The 21,424-nt window shown below is 64.2% G+C and overlaps 2 protein-coding genes across 3 annotated transcripts; one reads left to right on the top strand and one right to left on the bottom strand.

The window, feature by feature from the left end:
- Positions 1 to 1,226: 1,226 nt before the first annotated feature.
- On the top strand, positions 1,227 to 10,105 carry DBP (D-box binding PAR bZIP transcription factor). Its single transcript, XM_077840462.1, has 4 exons — positions 1,227 to 1,389; positions 5,578 to 5,907; positions 8,089 to 8,309; positions 9,509 to 10,105. The coding sequence occupies exons 1-4, from the start codon at positions 1,227 to 1,229 to the stop codon at positions 9,722 to 9,724; spliced, it is 930 nt and encodes a 309-aa protein (XP_077696588.1). The 3' UTR covers positions 9,725 to 10,105.
- A 2,521-nt stretch (positions 10,106 to 12,626) lies between these two features.
- Positions 12,627 to 21,257, bottom strand: SPHK2 (sphingosine kinase 2). Of its 2 annotated transcripts, none has more exons than XM_077840451.1 (5): positions 21,139 to 21,257; positions 16,642 to 16,791; positions 16,190 to 16,284; positions 15,384 to 15,499; positions 12,627 to 15,011 (listed from the first exon to the last, which is right to left on the bottom strand). In XM_077840451.1, the coding sequence occupies exons 2-5, from the start codon at positions 16,682 to 16,684 to the stop codon at positions 14,033 to 14,035; spliced, it is 1,233 nt and encodes a 410-aa protein (XP_077696577.1). In that variant the 5' UTR covers positions 16,685 to 16,791; positions 21,139 to 21,257; the 3' UTR covers positions 12,627 to 14,032. The 2 variants fall into 2 exon arrangements, with proteins under 2 accessions (XP_077696577.1, XP_077696578.1); XM_077840452.1 differs by having other exon boundaries at positions 12,627 to 15,008.
- Positions 21,258 to 21,424: the final 167 nt, after the last annotated feature.

Raw genomic sequence — 21,424 nt, 5'->3', positions numbered from 1 at the left:
GGCGAGGGGTCCCCGTATACCCAGTCCCGCGCCCCACCCCAGAGGCAGCTGGGTAAATAATCCGGGGGGGGGGGGCAGAGCAACAGCTGCAAAAACCTGCATCCCTCTCTGTGCGGTCGCGCAGGGCCAAAGCCCCGGGGGGCGCTGCGCCCCGCTCTGAGGGAAATCCGGCCGGGGAGGGGAAGGGGGCTCCAGTGGTGGGGGTGGGGCTGGGAGTCAGGACTCCTGGGTTCTCTCCCCGGCTCTCGGAGGGGAGCCGGGACTTCTGGGATCAGCAGCGGGCCCTGACGGAGCAGTGAGGTGATAGCGAGTGCCCCATGGCCAGGTGGGGGGTCCTGCCCCACACACTCTAGTACCCCCCCCCAGCGGGGTCAGAGCTCTGCTTCCCCCCCCCGCGCGGTGCCTTTAAGAACTCAGCCGACCCGCTCTGCCTTCCCCCCCCGCCGACACGTGCCGCCCCATGTGCTGCCAGCCCCCCAGGCCTCTCCCCCTGCCGCCTCCCCGATTGGCTAAAAGTGGGTCAGGCTCCTCCCACCCTCCGGCTTCCTATTGGCCAAATCTAGGTCAGTGCTCCCCTCCCCCCGCCCATCGCCTCCCCCCCCCATGGCCCGGACACATGACCGGGCCGGGCGCACGAGTCTGGGCCTTGGCAAACATTCCCAGCCCGCCGATTGGCTCGGCCGGAGGCAGCTCGGGTTCAGGCCCCGCCCACTTCTTCAAGCCCCGCCCCGTTTTCCCAAAGCGGGGAGTCGGGCAAAAAAAGAGATTAAAAAAAAAACCACCCAGCAGCCACCGACAGCTGCGAGGCGCTGGCGGAGATCGGGGGGCCGCTGAGCTGGGATCGGGGGGGGCCAAACTTCCCAGCAACGCTGCACCCCAAAACCTTGGGGGTGCCCCCACCAGGAGAGGCCGGGGTGCTGGGGGGAGGAAGGAATCTCTGGCTCCTGCCCTGCGGACCCCCCGCCCCCCGGGCCACTGTGACACTGGCAGGCGTGAGAAGTTTTTTTGCTGCAGCAGAGAAGTGGGTGCCGGGGAGCTGCCCGACTAAGGGGGGAGCCGGCTGTTTTGGGGAGCTGGGATTTTTTTTCTCAGGGTCTCCACAGCAGGGATCTGCTGGAGCGTGTTGCCAGACCAGATCCTTTCAGCTGCGAGGGATCAGCCGGGAAGCTCTCCTCGCCCTTGGGATCCCCAGCTCCTGTGGGCACAGCGGGGATCCCTGACGGGCCATGGCCAGGCCAGCGGCCCAGCTGGGCGCCACGGAGCGGCTGCCGAACCCTTTGCTCTCCTCTCCGCCGCTGGGGGTGCCTGGGGCCGGCATGGTCAGCCTGAAGAGCCTCCTGCAGGGGCCCATCAAGAGCCCGGAGCGCAGGCCCAAGGACCTGACCACCTGTAAGTGCCCTGGCGGCCGTGTGTCTGTCTGGTCCTGCGCGGGTCCGTCAGGCTGGTGATCGCCATCCCTACGCCACCGGCCAGCCAGCCAGCCTTATGTGCACCCCGCCATCTGTCTGTCCCCCCTTCCCCATAGGAACCCCACCATCCATCCAGCTGTCCATTCATCCATCCATCCATCTCCATAGGAACCCTGCCATCCATTCATCCATCTGTCCACCCCATAGGAACCCTACAATCCATCCATCCATCGATCCCCATAGGAACCCATCCATCCATCCGTCCATCCATCCATCCCTCCCCATAGGAACCCTACCAGCCACCCAGCCAGCCACCCATCTATCCCCATAGGAACCCCATCCATCCATCCATCCATCCATCCATCCACCCGTTTGTCCATCCATCTGTCCATCTCCATAGGAACCCCCCATCCATCCATTCAATTGTCATCCATCCATCATTCTCATAGGAACCCCACCATCGACCCATCCATCTACCCGTTTGTCCATCCATCTGTCCATCCCCATAGGAATCCCCCATCCTCCATCCCCATGCAAACCTTGTCATCTCTCCAACCATGAACCGCGCCATCCATCGCTTCCCCTAACCCCCCTATCTAATCTTGGCAGTCTCTCTCCATACTGCCCTCCCATCCGTCCTGCCCTCCCTGTCGGCAAACTGCCCAGCACGGTCATATTGATATGGAAATACACCCCGGAAAGGGCCCTTGGTGCCCCTCGGCAGCCCGCCTAGCACATCCCTTGGCTGCTTTCAGCCTTTATTTGTCTGTCCAGTGGTGCCCACCCTCTCCCCCAGCTGGCTGTCATCTGGGGCAGGATTTGCACTCTGGGCTGGAAAGGGGCAGCCGAGAGGGAGGGAAAAGTGTGAGGAATTGTACCGGGACCCAAGCTCAGGGGGCCCCCAAAGGTCTGTGTAAATGCAGTGAAATGGGAGGGGGTCCCAGTGAACACGAGGTGCCCAGACCCCAAATTCCTCTGGGCCGGCCTGGCCATGGGGACCCCGCTGGGCAGCAGCCCTGGCTGCAGCTGGGCCCAGGCATGGACTCCTGGGCCACCAGGAGCACTGACTTGTGAGTGGGAGAGAGACAGAGGCAGAGTGTGTGTGTATTTGTGTGGTTTTGTGTACAAGACAGACAGACAGAAGTGGAGTAAGTGTGTGTGTTTATTAATGAGTGTTTGTGACAGACAGAGAGCGTGCGTATTTGTGTGAGAGAGAAGGACAGACAGAGGCAGCGTCTGTGTATGTGTGTATTTGTGTGTGTTTTTCTGTGTGAAAGAGATGGACAGACAGAAGCCGTGTGTGTCTGTATTAATGTGTGGTTGTAAGACAAGCAGAGTGTGTGTGTGTGAGAGGGAGAGAGAGAGACAGACTGATAGAGGCAGAGTGTGTGTGTACTGGTGTGGTTTTGTGAGAGAGAGAGACAGACGGACAGAACCCGAGTGTGTGTGTGTATCTGTGTGTTTGTGACAGGCCCGGACCGAGGCAGAGCATGTGTGTGCGGCCTCCTGTATATTTGTGTTTGTGTGTTTGCAGGAACGGCCCTGGTTTTCCACCGGCCCCATCTGCTCCCACTGGGAAGTTCCGAAAAGTCCCGAGGCGCTGGGGAAGGTCTGGGGGGCAGGGTCTGTGCAGGTTCACTGTCTAATTGCGTGACACACACACACACACAGCTCTAAATCCCCACAGCCAGCACACAGCCGGGACACGGGATGTGACAGGAGGCAGAGAAACGTGCACTGAGGGATGTTTTTTATTTTTTTTATTTTTTGCCTAAGGAAATGTTGGTAAAAAGCTGCCAAGCGCCTTTGCCCATGTGGACCCAGGGCAGGGGGTGGGTTCGGCTTTGACAGATGGGCGAGTCCCACATCAGGCCAGGATGTGGCCTCCGGGGTCAAGCCGGGGCACCCCCCGGTGGGGAAGCTCTGACAAGGATCTCGCTAGCCACAGGGTAGCCCCCTCCCATTCCATCCCGAACTCAGCCTCCCTGGCACATACTCCCTGAAGAAGGCCCCGAGTTGCTCCAGGTCAGGAGTGAGGGGCATTGGCAGAGCTGGGGGGGGGAGCCCAGGGCTGGGTTAGCAGGGGCTGCGGGTCGGGAGTGAGGGGCACCTGCAGGAGTGGGGACGTGGGGGCTGCGGGCCGAGATTGAGGGGCACTAGCAGGCTTGTGCGGGGGAAGCGCCCCCCCCCAGGGATGAGCAGCCCCTCCTCCCATATGTGCCAGGGGAGGGGGCCCCTTGGGCAGTGACTCAGCCCTGCTCTCGGGGCGCTGCCCCGCTGGGCATGGGAGAAACTCAGCGCAGGGCGTGACCCGGGGCTGTCACCTGGCTTCCTCCACACATGGGCCGGGGAGTCAGGCCCCAGGAATGGGGTGTTGCCTGGGCATCCCGCCTGCTCCACCTGCTCCAGCCCCGTGCCAGCCGGCAGGCAGAGGGAGGGGCAGCCTGGAGTCGAGGCTGGACGGGGCTGGGAGATGTGGGGTGCCCACCCGGCCCATAGCCGCTTGTCAGCGCTGTCTTCACAGGGCGTCCCAGCAGCCTTCGCTCCATTCCCCGCTCGTTTCTTCCCAGAATGCTTTGCGCCATTCCTCAGTCTCCTTGGGGCATCCCAGAATCCTTTGCACTGCTCCCCACTCTTCTTGGGGCATCCCAGAATGCTTTGCTCCCTGATCCCTTCCCTCCTTGACACCAGGCGTTGCGGGGGGGGAGGTTGCTTTTGAAGCCAGAGGCTAAAGCCAGACACACTGAACCCCAGGTGTTTTGGGGGGACAGGGGAGTCGGGGATCACAGGAGGACTTGTGATGCAGTCAGCTGACCATGAGAAACCAGGACTCCGGGGTTCTCTCCCTGGCTCTGGGAGGGGAGTGGGGTCTAGTGGTTAGAGCCAGGGGGGCGAGGAGCCAGGACTCCTAGGTTCTCTCCCTGGCTCTCCCTGGGTGACTTTGAGGCGCTGGTGCAACAGTGCTGCGTGTGGGAGGCAGGAGAAGAAGGGGCTCTCCTCCCCTGGGGGCCAGGCCGCTCCCCCCACCAGGCTGGAACCCGCAGCCGCTGGGCCACACACAGGGGGGCGGGGGGAGAGCCTGAGCTGCGCACGCTGCAGTGAGCCGAGCCGGGGTCGCCCGAGGTGAGCCAGGCCTCACGTGTGCAGGGAGCGGGCGGGCGGCACGTGCGGGGAGCCAGCCCGGCTGCGGCTGAGGCTGGGGAGCAGCTGGGGCCTGGGGACAGGGCAGTGTCTGGCTGGCGCCGTGCAGGCCCTGACTGTCCATCCACCCCACCCATCTGTCCCCACATCCCCACTCTGCCTATCTCAGTCTCACTCGGCTTTCTCTCTCTTCACCATGCTATCTCGCTCCTTGAGTTCAATACACCCCCCGCCCGCAGGGTCTCGGTGCTCTGGGGGGCTCTGCCATGCTCAGGGCGGGGGGCCCGGCTGGGCTCCAGTCAGTTTCTCCTCCTGGGTCTCTGGCGAACGCGCCCAGCTGGGGTCTCGTGCTCCCTGCCCCCATTTGTGCTCGCAGATCCACGCACTTGTGCACTTCCTGGGGCACGCACCCCCACCCCCGTGTGCACACACTCACTCATGCGGGCACAAGGACAGGCCCGCACTCGCGGACTCCGTTCCCTGGCGCTCGCCCGCGCTCGCTAGGGCATCCTCCCCACGCCCGGCCGCTTGCTCCCGCATTCCTGGGTGTGGTGCCGCGCCGTGCCTACCGCTCACACCCCCAGCCCACCCCCCACACGTGCGCGTGCTTGTGCTCTCCCCCGTGCGTGCAGCCAGCGAGCTGTGCAGGATTGCACTTCCAGCGCCCCACGTGAGCACGGGCCGGCTGCCACTGGGAGCCGACACTCGGTCGCTTGGGAACGCGTCCGCGAAATCCCGCAGCTCCCACACTCACACGGATTTGAACACCCTGTGGACTCTCACAGCAGGGCCTTCGGCAGACACACAAAGTGCAGGACTCATCTCTGCCAGCAGGGGCACACTTCCAGCCCCCCTTCACCCCACCCCCTAGCTCTAACCAGTAGACCCCACTCCCCTCTCAGAGCCAGGGAGAGAATCCAGGAGTCCTGGATCCCCCCCGCCCCAAGCTCTAACCACTCGCCCCCACTCCTCAACCAGAGCCAGGGATGGAACCCAGGCGTCCTGACCCCCCTCTCTCCCCCTCCAGGCCTGGCCAAGGAGAAGGAGCGGAAGATGGAGGAAGAGCTGGGGGGCGCACGGGCGGGACAGTGTGCCTACCTGGGCTCCCTGCTGTGGGAGCGCACCCTGCCCTACAGCGAGATCGAGTACGTGGACCTGGACGAGTTCCTGCTGGAGAACGGGCTCCCCCCTAGCCCGGCCCAGCCGCCCTTCTCCCCGGCCAGCCAGGCCACCAGCTCGCCCTCCAGGGGCATCGCCGTCGACCTCAGCCGCCCGGCCTCCTGCACCTCCTCTGCCTGCTCCTCGCCCGCCGAGTGCCCGGGCAGCAGCGACGGGGACCAGTGCTGTGCCCCTGCAGGTAGCCGGGGGGCAGTGGGGCCAGGGGGCACTAGTAGGAAGCAGTGCTGGGAGGGTGGAAGGGAGCAGGGGGGGGGGAAGCAGGGAGGTGGAGCTGCGGGGGGCAGTGCCCAGGGGAGCTAGGGGGCCCAGCAGCTTAGGGGGGCTGTGTCTGGGCGTGGGGTCTCTGCTGAGTCACGGCCTCTCTGTCTCTGACACCTGGAGGGGGCAGACCCCTGGGCCTGCCCCACTTACAGCCCCACAAGCCTCCCAGGGAGCGTGCACATGGCCCCATGCCAGGGAATTGCTCCCAGGGACGCTCCCATACCAGGGAATCCCCAGCCCCCCTACCCATAACGGGGAATCCCCCCACCACTGAGTTATCCCCCAACCCCCCCATAACGGGGAATCCCCCCACCACTGAGTTATCCCCCAACCCCCCCCATAACGGGGAATCCCGCCACCACGGGGTTACCCCCCCCTTGGACTCTGGATGTCGCCGGCCCTTCCCACCCCGCCGTGTTCTCCTCTGGGCCCCCCCAGCTGGATCCCCCCTCTCGCCCCCCCTTCACACTCCGGCCCACGTGCGCCCGCCCGGCCCCTCACACGCGGGGGCGGAGGCTGCGGAACGTGACGCGGGGCGGGGGGGTTCGTGCGGGGACACGAGACCGCGGATTAGACACGGGATTCCCCCGCGCGGCTCCCTGCGCCCCCCCTCGCCGGGCCTGCAACCTTGCCCCCCCCGACCTGCAACCCCCCCCGCGCGGCGCCCCGCGCCCCCCCGGCCTGCCCCCCCTCCCCCCTTGCCTGCAACGTGCCCCCGCCCTGCTCGCTCCCTGTCCTGCAAGCTTCCCCCCCCCCCGCCCTGCCCCTCCCCCAGCCTTGCAACCTGCCGCCCCCCTCTCTCCCTGCTTCCCCCTCCCTCCAGCCTCCTCCCGACGCTCGCTCCCTGCTCCCCCCGGCCCTGCAATTTCCTCCCCCCGCGCGGCGCCCCCCCCCGCTCTGCAATCACCCCAGTCTTGCAACGCCCCCACCTGCAATCCCCTTCTCCTCCCCCACACTCACTCCCTGCTGCTCTGGCCCTGCAACCTCCCCCCTGCCCACGCTGCAACCTGCTCCCCCCGCCCTGCACTCCTGCCCCCGAGCCCTGCCCCCCCGACCTTGCACCGCCCCACCTCCAACCTCTTGCCGTGCAACCCTCCTTGCTCACTTCAGGACCCCTCCCTGGTCCTGCAACCCCGCCCCCCTTGCTCCCTGTCCCCCCCAGCCCCGCAATTCCCCTGCCACATGCTTTCTGCCCCAGTCCCTCTGCCCTCCAAACCACTGTGACCCCGTGCTCTGTGCTTCCCTGCCCAGAGTCCCCACCCTGTGCCCAGCAACCGCCTCTCTGCCCCCTGCTCCCACCTTCATCCCTGGCCCCCACACCCTGTCCTGCACCCACTCCCTGCATCTCCCTGCCCCCCCCCCCACCTGGCACCCTGCCTCCTGCCTGCTTTCCTTCCCCCGCTTCCCAGCCTGCACCCTGCCTGCAGCCCCCACCCCGTATGCACCCTACACCTGCTGTGCACAAACACCCTCCCCCCCATTTGGAAAGGAATACCAGCTCCCTCCCCCCACACACAAGCACACACAGATACAGGGACCGGTCTGGGAGCCAGGACTCCTGGGTTCTATTTCCTGTTCTGTGACTTTGTCCAAGTCCCTTCCCCGCACCGTGCGGGTGGCAGTTTCCTCCCAGGGGAACCGCCCCGGCAGGTGTTTATGGGTCCCGGGCGGTGCTGGGATCTCTCCCAGCCAGGCTGCCCAGTACCTGGCTGATCCCCGCGAGCAGCAAGGTCCTGCTGGCTGTAAACCCGCCTCTAATCCCCTCCTGGCACCAGAGCTCCCCGAAGGGTGAGGGTGCCCTCACAGCTGCCCCACGCCTGATCCCTGCAGAGCTCCTGCTAAGCAGGGTCACAGCAGGTCAGGGCTTGCATGAGGCACCCGCCTAGGAAATGCCAGCTGCTGGGGGGGCTCAGCAGGGGGCGCTCTCCCCTGGCTGTCAGCGCTGGGCCCCTTACACCGGGGTGGTGCTGTGCTGGGGTGGGGGGGGCTAGGCAGGGGGGACAGCTGGATAGCTTGGTGCTGCCATCTGATGGTGCGACGTGGGAATGCCCCTTGCTCTGACCTTTTCCTGTCCGGCCCCGTCCCATCCTGTCCCCAGGTCCGGTGACCCCCGCCTCCCGGCACACACCCAGCCCGGTGGACCCCGAGGCAGTGGAGGTGCTGATGAACTTTGATCCTGACCCCGCGGATCTGGCACTATCCAGCGTCCCGGGGCATGAGACCTTCGACCCCCGGAAGCACCGGTTCTCAGATGAGGAGCTCAAACCGCAGCCGATCATGAAAAAGGCGCGGAAAATCCAAGTGCCAGACGAGCAAAAGGTGAGTCCCAGCTCTGGGGGGTGTCGTGGGGCAGGGGGCCTGTCCCCTCTAGGAGGCGCCAGCTCCCATCTGCCCCCAGGGTGGGGTCTGGCTGGCTCAGGGGGGCAGGGAATGGGACATGGGGCCTTTCCCCTCTAGGGGGCACTGGCTCCCATCTGCCCCCAGGGCAGGGATTGGCTGGCTCAGGGGGGCAGGGAATGGGGACACGGGGCCTGTCCCCTCTAGGGGGCGCTGGCTGCAGGGCAGGGACTGGCTGGCTCAGGGGGGCAGGGAATGGGACACGGGGCCTGTCCCCTCTAGGGGGCGCCGGCTCCCATCTGGCCCCAGGGCGGGGTCTGGCTGGCTCAGGGGGGCAGGGAATGGGACACGGGGCCTTTCCCCTCTAGGAGGCGCTGGCTCCCATCTGCCCCCAGGGCAGGGACTGGCTGGCTCAGGGGGGCAGGGAATGGGACACGGGGCCTGTCCCCTCTAGGGGGCGCTGGCTGCAGGGCAGGGACTGGCTGGCTCAGGGGGGCAGGGAATGGGACACGGGGCCTGTCCCCTCTAGGGGGCGCTGGCTGCAGGGCAGGGACTGGCTGGCTCAGGGGGGCAGAGAATGGGACACGGGGCCTGTCCCCTCTAGGGGGCGCCGGCTCCCATCTGGCTGCAGGGCAGGGACTGGCTGGCTCAGGGGGGCAGGGAATGGGACACAGGGCCTGTCTCCTCTAGGGGGCGCCGGCTCCCATCTGGCCCCAGGGCAGGGACTGGCTGGCTCAGGGGGGCAGGGAATGGGACACAGGGCCTGTCTCCTCTAGGGGGCGCCGGCTCCCATCTGGCCCCAGGGCAGGGACTGGCTGGCTCAGGGGGGCAGGGAATGGGACACGGGGCCTGTCCCCTCTAGGGGGCGCTGGCTGCAGGGCAGGGAATGGCTGGCTCAGGGGGGCAGGGAATGGGACACAGGGCCTGTCTGCTCTAGGGGGCGCCGGCTCCCATCTGGCCCCAGGGCAGGGACTGGCTGGCTCAGGGGGGCAGGGAATGGGACACGGGGCCTGTCCCCTCTAGGGGGCGCTGGCTGCAGGGCAGGGACTGGCTGGCTCAGGGGGGCAGGGAATGGGACACGGGGCCTGTCCCCTCTAGGGGGCGCCGGCTGTTCTCAAGTCTCTTTCTCGTTCGTTTTCTCTCCCTCTGCCCCACGGCCCCCCCCCCCCCCCCCCCCGCAGGATGAGAAGTACTGGAACCGGCGCTACAAGAACAATGAGGCGGCCAAGCGCTCGCGGGACGCCCGGCGCCTCAAGGAGAACCAGATCACGGTGCGGGCCGCCTTCCTGGAGAAGGAGAACGCCGTCCTGCGGCAGGAGGTGGCCAGCATCCGCCAGGAGCTCTCCCGCTACCGCACCATCCTCACCAAGTACGAGTCTCAGCATGGCACCTTGTAGGACGCCGGCCGCCTGCTCCGCCACACGCCCCGGCCCCCCCGCGGACGGTGGGGGGGGCTGCTTCCCCACAGCAAGGGGGCGCCCTCTTTCCCCCTTTCCCCGCTCCTGGGCTCTCCCCGCGCGGGGGCGTTTGGGCTCCAGCCAGCTCCCGCGGGTGGAAGTGACTGTCCAGGACCAGGAGCAAGGAGAGACATTGGCTCGGAACCGGACCCCGCTCCCCGTTCCCGGGCGGAAGTGGGGAGCCCGGCTGACTCTTTCCCGGGGAGCGGGCCGGAGTCGGGGGGGGGGGGTCTGAACTGGTGATGTGCCCCCCCCCAGCCCTGCAGCAGGATGAAGCAGGGGTTTGGGCGGGCATGCGCACACACGCGCCCCGCCCCACTGAATGGAAGAGGTGGGTGGGAGGCACAGAGCCAGTCGGTGGCAGGGTTATCTGATGAGGGGGGCTGGGAGCCAGGACTCCTGGGTTCTATCCCCCACTCTGGGAGGGGAGTGGGGTCTAGTGGGTTAGAGTCGGGGGGGTTGGCAGCCAGGACTCCTGGGTTCTATCGCTGGCTCTGGGAGGGGAGCGGGGGCCAGTGGTTAGAGGAGGGGGCTCTGGCCTCCCAGAGCTGAGGGTAGAACCGAGGAGTCCTGACTCCCAACTCTTTACCCCCGGTGCTGGAAAAGAGACCAAGGGCTGTTACTTTGCCAGCTCTTGTGCGTCACCTAGTGGCGGCGAGTAGTAATAGGAACCTGTGGCTTCTATCAGTCACAGCCAGGGACTGAGTAGGGGGGTGGGCTGGGGCTGGGACAGTCCTCTGGGGCCTGGGGGTCCTTTACCCTAGTGCCCCACACCCCCGCTCTCCCTTCTTGCTTCAAACTGCTTCTCAACCATCAGATTTCAGAGCAAGCAAGGCCAGTAACTTCGCTGGGGGGTTGGAATCCCAGGACTCCTGGGTTCTCTCCCCAACTGTAGGAGGGGAGTGGGGTTAAGTGGTGGGGGTGCAGGGGGGAACCTCTGACCTCTCAGGACAGGGATAGAACCCAGGAGTCCTGACTCCCAGCTCTCCACTGTTCCAACTACCGGAGCTCCACCCCCCGCCGATCCTGGGGATCGAACCCAGGAGCCCTGGCTCCTGAGCTAACCACCAAACCCCACCCCCTGCCCAGAGCCAGGGATGGAACCCAGGAGTCCTGGCTCCCAGCCCTGATCCTTTAACCCTTTGCACTCTGAGCACTTTTGAGGCGCCGGTGTTGCTGGCAGGGGGGACGTGCGGCGCGTCCCCCCTGGAACACTCCACGGGTTTGCACAGGGGCTCAGGGCAGGGTGGGGGGAGGGGAGAGTTCTCCTTAACTGTTATTATTATTATTCTAACGATTCGCTCTATATTTTGTTAAGTGCGGCCGGCCTGTCTGGGCCCTGCGCCTCGTGGCTCCCGCCCGGCCTCCACCCCAGCCCCTTCCACTCCCTCTCGCCGGCTAGCATTTTCCAGGGCGTTTCTGTCTTTCCGGGTGTTTTTATGAAGCCGGGGCCCCAGGCGCTGCCCCACGGACCCTGGGCATTTACTGGCGCGCCAGATCCTCGCCCGCGGGCTGCTTTTCTCGGGGAGCGGGCGAGGCAGCGCGACAGAGCCCCCCCAGGCCGCTAGGCCATTTGGGGGAGAAGACCGCCACCCGGCCCAGCCAGCGCCGCCCGTGGGAGAGCTCCGCTTTCGGAGCAGGGCTAGACGGCCAGCCAGAGGCGGCACTTCCAAAGCGGCACGTGAATCTGTTTTTCCGGGGGGGCAGACAGACAGACAGACACAGCTACTGCAGCTCAGCAGAAGAGAGAACTTTTCTGGGGGGAGAAGAACTATTCCAGAGCAGCGCGGGATCTGCGTGGGGGGGCAGGCGGCCGGCCACAGCGATCCCAGGCCAGCGCGCGACGCTGTTTTATATTTTTATGGAGGGGAAGGAAACTTATTTCATACAGAAAGAAAAAAAATATATAAGGGGGGGTCTGAGATGCAGGGCTCCGTTTCAATGCCTGGTCGGGGGGAGGTTCTGGATGGTTTATTTTTTCCCTTGCCGAATGCTCAAGGAGGAACGCAGAAGGGCAGCCAGCCGCGGCCGCCAGCTGGTGCCAATTGTACCAGGGCAATAAAAGAGCCGAGAAAGCGATGAACAGAGAGCTTGGGGGTGGGAGTGTTCTTTGAATAGGGGGTGGGAGGGTGCAGCCCTGCGGGGGCTGCCCCCTGCTCTGTGGGGGGAGGGTGTATGATGCAGGGCTATGTTGGGGGAGGGTCAGCCCCTGGGTTTAACGCCCCACCCCTGCCTCGTGGGCATGGGTCACCAGCAGGTTTTATTACGCAGGCCCTAATATATATCAGCACAGTTGTGTGTGTCACGGCAGCACGCAGGGACCCCAGCTGGCTCGGGGGCTGGGTCAGAGCCACCCCACGGAGGCCAGCGCCCCCTAGAGGGGAAGACCCCGGACCCCGTTCCCTACCCCCAAGCCAGCTAGGCCCCATGCCCCCTAGAAGGGAAAGGCCCTGGGCCCCATTCCCAAGCCAGCCAGTCTCCACCTTAGGGCCAGCTCAGGGCCAGTGGCCCCTGGAGGGGAAAGGCCCCATTCCCTAGTAGGTGATGGGGCCTTGTTTATTTTCACCTGACACTTATGGTGTGATGCCCCCTAGTGGTCAAACCCAGCACTGCGCCTTCATTTCACCTCCAGCTTTGCAACTCACAAGGGTCCTCCTCCCTTTAACTAATGGGGGATCCAGAGCACTGGACTCCCCCCTGCCCAGTGGTCCTCATTCCTGACCCACAGCCCTGGCTAGCCCGACCCTGGGCTCCCCCCAGCTCCGCCAGTGCCCCTCACTCCCGACCCGCAGCCCCCTGCTGGCCCGGCCCAGTAGCTGAATGAAGGGCACGGCCCAGAGGCCTCATGCTCTTGCTTTATTGCATAGGTCTAAATCACTTCAACACAGGGACAAGATGTGGGAACAGCGATGGCAGCTGCAGCACACACGGGATTAACAGAGGGCCTGACACCAGCTGCCCCCCCCTTCGCAAGGCACCCCGGGGGGAGTCAGAGCTGCCCCCCCCCCACACACACACCACTGCATTGCTGGACAGCAGGGAAAATGAGTTAACAGAGCTGATAGGGAAAAAGGTCAGATACTGGGCTAGATGGGCCCATGGGCATAGGGCAGATAAACAGAGGGTCAGATATTCAGGTAGATGGGCCCACAAGGCTGATCTGGCCCAGGAGGGACAGGGCAGGGGGGATACCAGGGTAGATGGGCCCAGGGATCTGATCACTTTCAGCTCATTCTAGTTTCCTGCTCACATCAAAGTTGGGGGGGGGGGGGAAGCTGTTAGAAGGACACACAGGACAGACAGACATTGGGCTCCCCTCCAGCGGCACAGGAGGCCTGGCCATCCCCATTCACAGAACACAGAGGTTTTAGTGCAAAGAAAGCTCCAGGCTGCGTCTTGGCAGGGCCCTGCCGGGCTCCAGTGCGCCTGGCCCACCACTGCCCTCACCCACTAGACTTCACTCCCCTCCCAGCATCAGGGGAAGAACCCAGGAGTCTTGACTCCCTCCCCCCCCCCCCACACACACACACACTAACCCAGTAGACCCCACTCCCATCCCAAAGTTTTAACTACTGCTTGGGTAGGGGAGTGGGGTCTAGTGGTCAGAGCTGGGGGGGGGGGGCTGGGAGCCACAACTCATGGGTTCTATCCTGGTTTTGCAGCAACTGGTCTGCAAAGCCACTTCCCCCCACTGCCCTGGGTGTAATGGGAATGTCTTGCCTGCAGCCCCACCTCCAGCCCCTAGGGGGAGACATGGGGTACTGCACACACTCAGACACCTGCCAGCCCATCCCACTCCCCCCTGGTGGTTGGAAGCACCAGCCGCCTGGCTCTCCCCCCCAGGTACCGCCTCCCCCCAGTGGCAGGCGGTGGGAACGCGCCCCGGTTCTGACGCCCTAGCGCCCCCTGGCTACATGATAGGATGGGAATGAAAAAGGACCATGCTCAGCACCTCCCATTCCCGTTCCTTTCTCTCCTGTGACCCCCACATGGTGGGAAACACCCCCGCCCCTGCCACGGGGAGGGTCACGCCTCTGCGTTACATTCATTCAGTGGATGATACCAGGATCAAAGGAATAAATAGGCAGCTTTAGACAGGAGCCAGGCAGGGGCAACAGCTTGGCACCCGCTGCACCCCCTGACCCCAGGAGGGAGGGCAGCACCCCGCCAGCCATCTCCTGCTACCTCCTGAAACAAGCCGGCCGGAGAGGAGGCTGGGGCCCCTCTCTCCGCGCCCAGCCAGGGGCATTAGCTGCTGGCGATCTTGAGGCGATTGACGCCGGTGATGAGTCTGGCGAGGCCCTGGTGCACCTGGCCCTGGATGGGGCCATACTCCACCCGCTCACCGTCCACGGTCAGGGTGCCCTTGCGGGTGAGGGGCTCCAGGCGGAAGGCCCGGACGGGCACATGGATGAGGTGGGGACACTCCTGCTCAAAGTGGCTGCCCTTCTCCATGGCCAGGAAGAGGCGGATCAGGGCGGCGCGGGAGATGCCGGCTTTGATGAAGCAGAGATGGATGAGCCCGTCGTCGAAGCGGGCAAAGGGGGCGGTGAAGAGGTCAGCCCCCAGGTGGCTCTGGTAAATGGCCAGCACCAGAACAAAGTTGTCCTCCACTGTCATCCAGGAGCCGGGCACCGGCTGCCCCAGCGGCACCAGCAGCTCGTCTGGGGGGCCGCCCACCCGGGCCTCGCCTGCCCCGCCGGCCAGCAGCTCCCCTGGCCCGGGCTCGAAGGAGAAGCTGGGCGGGGGCAGGACGGAGGCGGAGGAGGGGGGCGGGGAGCCGGGCGAGGGGCAGGGCACGGGGGCTGGCTCGGCCCCCCGGAAGGCGTGGCGCTCCTCGCACAACCCCATGTCGGACAGGGCACGATGCAGGGGCACGCGCTGCAGGGGCAGGTGGCCGTTGGGGGCCACGGTGATGCTGCGGGAGATGGGCCGGTGGGCGGTGGCATCGGTGGCAGGCAGGTAGGAGAGGCGCCCGCGGTAGGTGTGCATGGAGGCCAGGCGCACCAGGGTGCCCAGCGTGAACCGGGCGGAACCCATGTGCCGGTACTTCTCACTCTCGATGTCCACGTCCGAGACGAAGCCCCAGGCCACGCTGAGGCAGGAGAAGCAGCGGGTGCCCGAGGCCATGGTGATGGCCACCAGGTCCAGTGGGGCCACGGCTGCATGGCACAGCAGCAGGGTGCAGTTCAGCAGCAGCTCCAGGCCCAGTACCTGCTCCAGCCTGCTGGGGGGCAGGGTTGGGGGTGAGCCGCCCAGCCAGGGGATGCAGTCCTCCAGCAAAGCACCCCCCACCACACCGCCCCTTGCTAGGGGAGGGAGCCGCTCACCCCCAGCCCCCATGGGGAGAGCAGGTTGGGCAGGAAGTGCGGGATAGGAGTCTCCCCCCACTCTCCACAACCCGCATCTGCTCCCCATGCACCCCCCCATCCCACCCACATATACACACCCCGGCCCCCACTCCCTTTCCTGACCTGGGTATAGAACCCAGGAGTCCTGGCTCTCACCCCCCGACCACTAGACCCGCCCTCCCAACCCAGAGCCAGGGAGAGAACCCAGGCATCCTGGTTCCCAGTCCCCCCGCTAGCACTGCCTTTACCCTGCGTTACAGTTGATGGCTCCGGCTAAGGCGTTCCCCGAACCACTCGGTAAAATCCCAACTGGCATCTTGATCGCCTCCTCCCAGTCATGGCGCTCCATCAGCCCGTTGAGAACCTGCCCGGCAGAGAGGTGAACTGCTGTGGAGGCTAGTGGTGACAGCAGGCCAGGCTGGGAGCCAGGACTCCTGGGTTCTCCCCCTGGCTCTGGGAGGGGAGCAGGGTCTAGTACAGAGGTGGGCAAACTACAGCCTGCAGGCAACATCTGGCCCGCAGGACCGTCCTGCCCAGCCCCTGAGCTCCTGGCCCAGGAGGCTTGCCCCCAGCCCCTTCTCGTGCGGGCAGCGCTCTGGACGGCTGGGCTGCGCGCTGATGCAGGGTAGTGCATTTGGCTCCAGCCAGGAGGCGCAGCTCCCAGACATGTTGCTCTGAGCGGCATGGTAAGGGGGCCAGGGCTGGGGGTCTGGATAAGGAGCAGGGGGTCCTGGGGGACAGTCAGGGGATGGGGAGCAAGGGGGGGTTGGACAGAGGGTGGAGGTCCCAGGAGGGGGCGGTCAGGGGGCAGAAATGGGAGGGGGCCAGGCCATTTCTGGAGGCACGGCCTTCCCTACCCGGCCCTCCATACACAGTTTCACACCCCAATGTGGCCCTCAGGCCAAAAAGTTTGCCCACCCCGGTCTAATAGAGCAGGGTCCTGGGAGCCAGGACTCCTGGGTTCTCTCCTTGGCTCTGGGAGGGGAGTGGGGTCAGATCTGCAGCAGGGGAGGGTGCCAGGGATGTTGAGGCTGTTGGGGGGGGGGGGTGTTACCTCATATAGGAGCCCATCCCCCGAGATGGCGACGATCCCATCCCATTCTGCCAGGTTGATGCCCTTCACCAGCTCCCGGGCATGGTTAGGCCTCTCTGGGAGCAGAGGAGAGATGGGGCACCAGACATGCAGCCCTCCCCCACCAACCCGTCTCCCTGCCCCTTCCCCCTGCCAGCCCTTCCCCCTCCCCCCCAGGCCCTTCGCCCTCCTCCCCATCCCATTGCCCTACCCCCCAGGCCCTTCCCCTCCCCCACCCCCATACCATCTCCCTACCCCCATACTGTGTCCCCTCCCCAACTCATCTCCCCTACCCCCCAGGCCACAGGCCCTTCCCCTCCCCCCACCCCAACTCGTCTCCCCTGCCCCCCAGACCGCAGGCCCTTCCCTAACTCATTGCCCCTGCCCCCTCAGGCTGCAGGCCCTTCTCTCTCCCACCCCCGGTCCCCCCTCACCTGTCTGGATCAAGTTAAAGCTGATGTCCGCCTCCGTGATCATGGGCAGCACGTGGGTCTGGCACCACTGGAGGGCCAGGCCCCTGCCCCCGAACGGGTTCAGCAGCAGAAGCAGCCGGCGCGGGCGCGGCAGGAGGCTGGGAGCAATCTCTGAAAGGAGAGAGCGGGGACAGCAGGTCAGTGGAACCCTGCCTGGCACCGCGATGCGGCTGCCTCTGGGGTGGGGCGCGGGAGCTGGGTATGTCTTACGGACTCCCAGGTCGTGCCCACTCGTGGCCCTGTGCAGTCCCTGAGGGGAACCCCTTTCAGTGCGACAGCCCTTCTCGGGGGTCCACTCTCTCGGGGGTTAGGCCCCTCCACCTCCTGGAACTGCACCTCTCCGAGCCTTAGCACGCCTGTCTGACCCCCGGGGCCTCCACTCCCAGAGGGAATAATGCCCCCCTGTTCCCTAGCCCAGAGCGACTCTCAGCCAGCGTAACAGGAGGGTTTACTGAGCGTCTGAACCCAGCATAGGAAACTCTCATATGGGGAGTCCTCACCCGGCGCTGAGATGCGGCTGCCTCTGGGGTGGGGCGCGGGGGCTGGGATTACAGGGCTGGTAATGGAATGCTGAACTGCTGAGCCACCAGATGCCCACGGGTATCACACACCTCGCCGGAACTAACCTCCCCCCTGGCAGCACATTAAAGGCTGACAGAAGATCCAGCCGGGCGAGGGAAGCCCTGTACTCTGTCCAGATCTGATACGGACGCCTGCCGTGCTAGCAGCCCCGCTGCTTCCTGTACACAGGGTACACGCGCCGGGCTGCCAAGAGCGAGCCAGAGCGGGGACATGGAAACACCAAAGTAATAAATGCTGCAGCCAGGAAGCATTTAACAAAACAAAACACTCATACACACAGAGGCCACAGGCTCCAATCACCCGGTCTCACCTCAAAGCCCCTGAATCTCTCATCTTCGCTAGCCCACCCATTGGCAAAGCTCCCCAAGGAGAGGGGCAATCTGCAAGGCGCTCCTTCCGTTCCGAGCCAATCAGTACATGCTTTGACTTCCCTGAAGCCTGTTGCTAGGCTGACCAGATAAGGGTGCTGCCGATTTTTGGTGCCTACTTTATGCCGCGGAGAACCGTGCCTTATGGAACAGCAGGTGTCCAGCAGAGAGCTCAAGGAGCAGGGGGAAAGGCTGTCGGCTTCAGAAGAGCTCTGCATGCATTGGCTGGCAACATGAAAACACCAGAGCAAGACTGGGCGTTGGGTGCATGGCAGTTACAATTAAAGCCAGACTTAACTTTGTTCAAACAGCAAACCCCAGCAATGGGGAGGGTAGCTGGCCAAACCTGAAAAACCAGAAACCAGCTTAGCAGCTGTTTGGACATGGCAGGACAAATCATTGCCATGAAACCTTGGAGGCAAGGAGAGAAATCTCCCAGGCGAAAGGGTCAAACTCCAAACGCCAAAGCCTGACAGCCTAAACGCACAAGTTGCGGAAAATTCATATCCCAAGAGACGACACTTCCAGCCCAAGGCACATGCTTTAATAAATGCATAAAATATGGACATTTTGCAGCAGTTTGCCACACCCACGTGGTCTGAGCGGGGACTCGTATGATAGACGATCCAGATGAGACATCATTCTGGGATTGATCACGTGTGATGCCAAAGAGCCTGCCTGGAGAGCAAAACTGAACATTCGTGGCAAGACTTACAATCGCCTTTGACCCCAACCAGAGCCTAAGTCACCTCACGCAGCCGTGACTTGCCCTGGAGGGCAGCCCGGGCCGGCTCATTGCAGAACCGACTTACGGAGACGACAGCTTGCGTTCGGAGCGCACGGGATCAAAGACCAATGACCTTCTCGGTCACAGCCACAACAGGAAGAACATGGAGGATTTGATATTAGATGTTGGAAAGGAGATCCGGTAGAAAACAACAGGCCACAATTCACCGCAGCGGGATTTCAGTCATTTTGGTCACATCACCAGTAGCCCACCTTTCTTGCAAGCAAATGGAGAGGCTGAGGAAATCAGAGAGCCAAGAAAAATCCCACAGCAGGGAAGACCCATCCTTCGCTCTTCTGACTTACAGATCGACACCGATAGTGGCTCCCGGCCACAGTCCTGCACAGCTCCGGATGGCACGACAACTCAGAGCTCCGGAGCCGGCTTTGGAAAAGAATCTATGAAGGGAGTCGGCCAAGTCGGACACAAAGGCTGAAAGAGCCTATGGACACTTCTAGGCCAGACGTCACTCAGTCAGAGAGCCGCCAAGTCTAGAACCGGGCGATCACGTTCGCAACGGAGAAAAAGGATGGCAAACTCCAGCTGTCGAGCACCCCGACCACACGTGATCGACACGTCTCCAGTGCGTTCATCAGGAGGAACGAGCCACAGAGCAAACCCCCACAGGTGGCGGACACAAAGCGAGGCACCAACCGCTGAAGGACGCCACAGCCAGGCGGTGCGGCTAACGGCCAGCCAGGCAGCCGAGCTGCAACACGGTCGGGTCATGTAATGAGAAACCCAGGACGATCCAGAGACACTTAGACTGATCCGCCCTGAGCTTCCGAGCCAGCGTGACAGTGGCAGGAGGGTGGAATGTGGCAGCTCGTTATACAGGAACCCATTGCGCAGCACTGGGATGCGACCCCTCTGGGGTGGGACACAGGGGCTGGTTATACATGGACCCCTCGCCTGGCAAGGAGATGCAGCCCCTCTGGCATAGGGTACAGGAAGAGTGCCCTCTACTGAGCCGCCGACCCCACTCCAGGCTGCATAGCTGGGGCCAGCACAGACTGCCAAGGGAGAGTGCCAGCCCTATTCCATGCAGCCAGGGCACCCCTTCCCTTACCACAAGGCCCGGCAGGGTGAGGGAAGTAGATAATGAAGCCCAGAGGATGTGCAGGGAGGAAAGATTAACCCAGAACCACCACCACACATACTGCAGAAGGAATGCTGGGGCATGCAAACACTCATCTATTTCCTAGCATCTGCCAACCGGGGGCTGGGAGCCAGGACTCCTGGGTTCTCTCCCTGGCTCTGGGAGGGGAGTGTGATCTAATGGTTGGAAGCAGGTGGATGCTCCTCACTCCAAGTCAAAAGTTCCCCAGACGGAGACGGCTGCACTTTACACCCAGGGCTGATAGTGTGGCAGGTTCTGCAAGGTCCCCTGGCCCAGAGAGGCAGAGCTGATATCCCCACATACACCCAATGCCCGCATGCCCCACAACCAACCAGCCCCACTCACACACCTCCCCCCCTCCGCTGCACCCATGCACACCCATGCCCCAGCCCCCCCACTCCATCCCTAGGCACCCCCTGGAGCCAACCACCATGCCAGCAAGCCCCCATCCATGGCATCTGCCCCCCCCAGCCCAGATCTGCCTTCAGGCCTCCCTAATCCCTCAGCAGGTGCAGAGAGGTGGGGAGCCACTGCCCAAGGCAACCCTGAGCCCCCGCAGGAGGGATCCTGACCCCTGGGGTTCGGGAGGCTTCTTGAGGGCCCCTGATGTGGTAGGGGTTAGACCAAAGGTGGGGGGGGAAGAAATTGGGGCCCCAAGGGGAGCCTGTGGGGGGCGGAGAACAAAGAATCCGACAGCCCCACCTTCAAGACAATCCATCGACCTTTGGCCAGGCTGCCGGAGACAAATAAGCCCAGCCTGGCCCTGCCCCTGGATCCCGGCCCAAGACAAGGAAAGGACGGGGCCGCGCCCAGCCTTAGGTCCCTGAACCTAGGCGTCACAATCCGGGCCCCAAGCACTGGGTCCCCAGCCCCACCTGCGGGCACAAACAATCCAGATAGCCTGTCTCCCAGCTGCCCCATACTCTAGGGGCTGGACCCCTCTCCCAGGGCCGAGGAGAGAACCCAGGCATCCTGCTGCCCAGCTCCCCGCCTCTCCCCGCTCTAACCACCAGACCCTCCCTTCCCTCCCAGGGCCAGGGAGAGAACCCAGACATCCGGGCCCCCATCCTGGTGCCTGTAACACCGCCCCCCTCCCCCAGGCTGTTCCGCAGGCAAAGCCAGAAGGGGCTGGCAGGGCAGGGGGCCCCTCTTCGCTGGGTCTGGTTTCAGGGATCTCCAGCAGCTGAGATCACGGAGCCATCGCTGGCTGCAGCCTCCTGTCCCGGGCACACATTCAGGGCCGGGGCAGTGAAACATCTAAGGGGGGGCTGACGTCCCATCTCTGGGCGCCGGACAGAACCATCCCTGGGTCTCTGCAACAGCATCTGTTTTGTTATTGTTACGGCAGGTCAAACTGGAGAGAACTTAGTCTTGGGTTCCGGGACGCCTGGGTTCTCTCCCCAGCTCTGGGAGGGGAGTGGGGTGTAGTGGTTAGAGCAGGGGGGGGCCTGGGAGCCAGGACTGCTGGGTTCTATTTCTAGCTCTGGGAGTGCGGTCTAGTGGGTTAGGGCAACAGGGGTGGGGACTGGGAGCCAGGACGCCTGGGTTCTCACCCCAGCTCTGGGAGGGAAGCAGGGCAGACAGCATAGGGGCAGCCTTACCTGTTTCGCTGGAGACGGGGATGCCCAGCACCAGGCACTTGATGGCAGCCGCCCATTTCTCCGCCACCGCTTGGTTCTTCTCGTAGTCGTCAGCCCCATCCACCTGGAAGGTCCGTGCCGCCCTCTGCCGCCCGCGCCCCAACCCCACTGCCACCTTCCTCTTCTTCAGCGGGTAGGCATAGACCGAAAAGTATGCCGCCCGGTCGGTCGGCGCCCGACTGCGCAGCGTGTGGCAGCCCACCACCTCGGCCAGGGGCACCACAGTGCGCTGGTCCGTCTCTGGCTA

This window comes from Eretmochelys imbricata, chromosome 23 (assembly GCF_965152235.1).
Source record: "Eretmochelys imbricata isolate rEreImb1 chromosome 23, rEreImb1.hap1, whole genome shotgun sequence".
Classification (NCBI taxonomy): domain Eukaryota; kingdom Metazoa; phylum Chordata; order Testudines; family Cheloniidae; genus Eretmochelys; species Eretmochelys imbricata.
The sequence above is the reverse complement of the archived record's forward strand: the minus strand, read 5'-3'. Positions and strand labels throughout refer to the sequence as shown.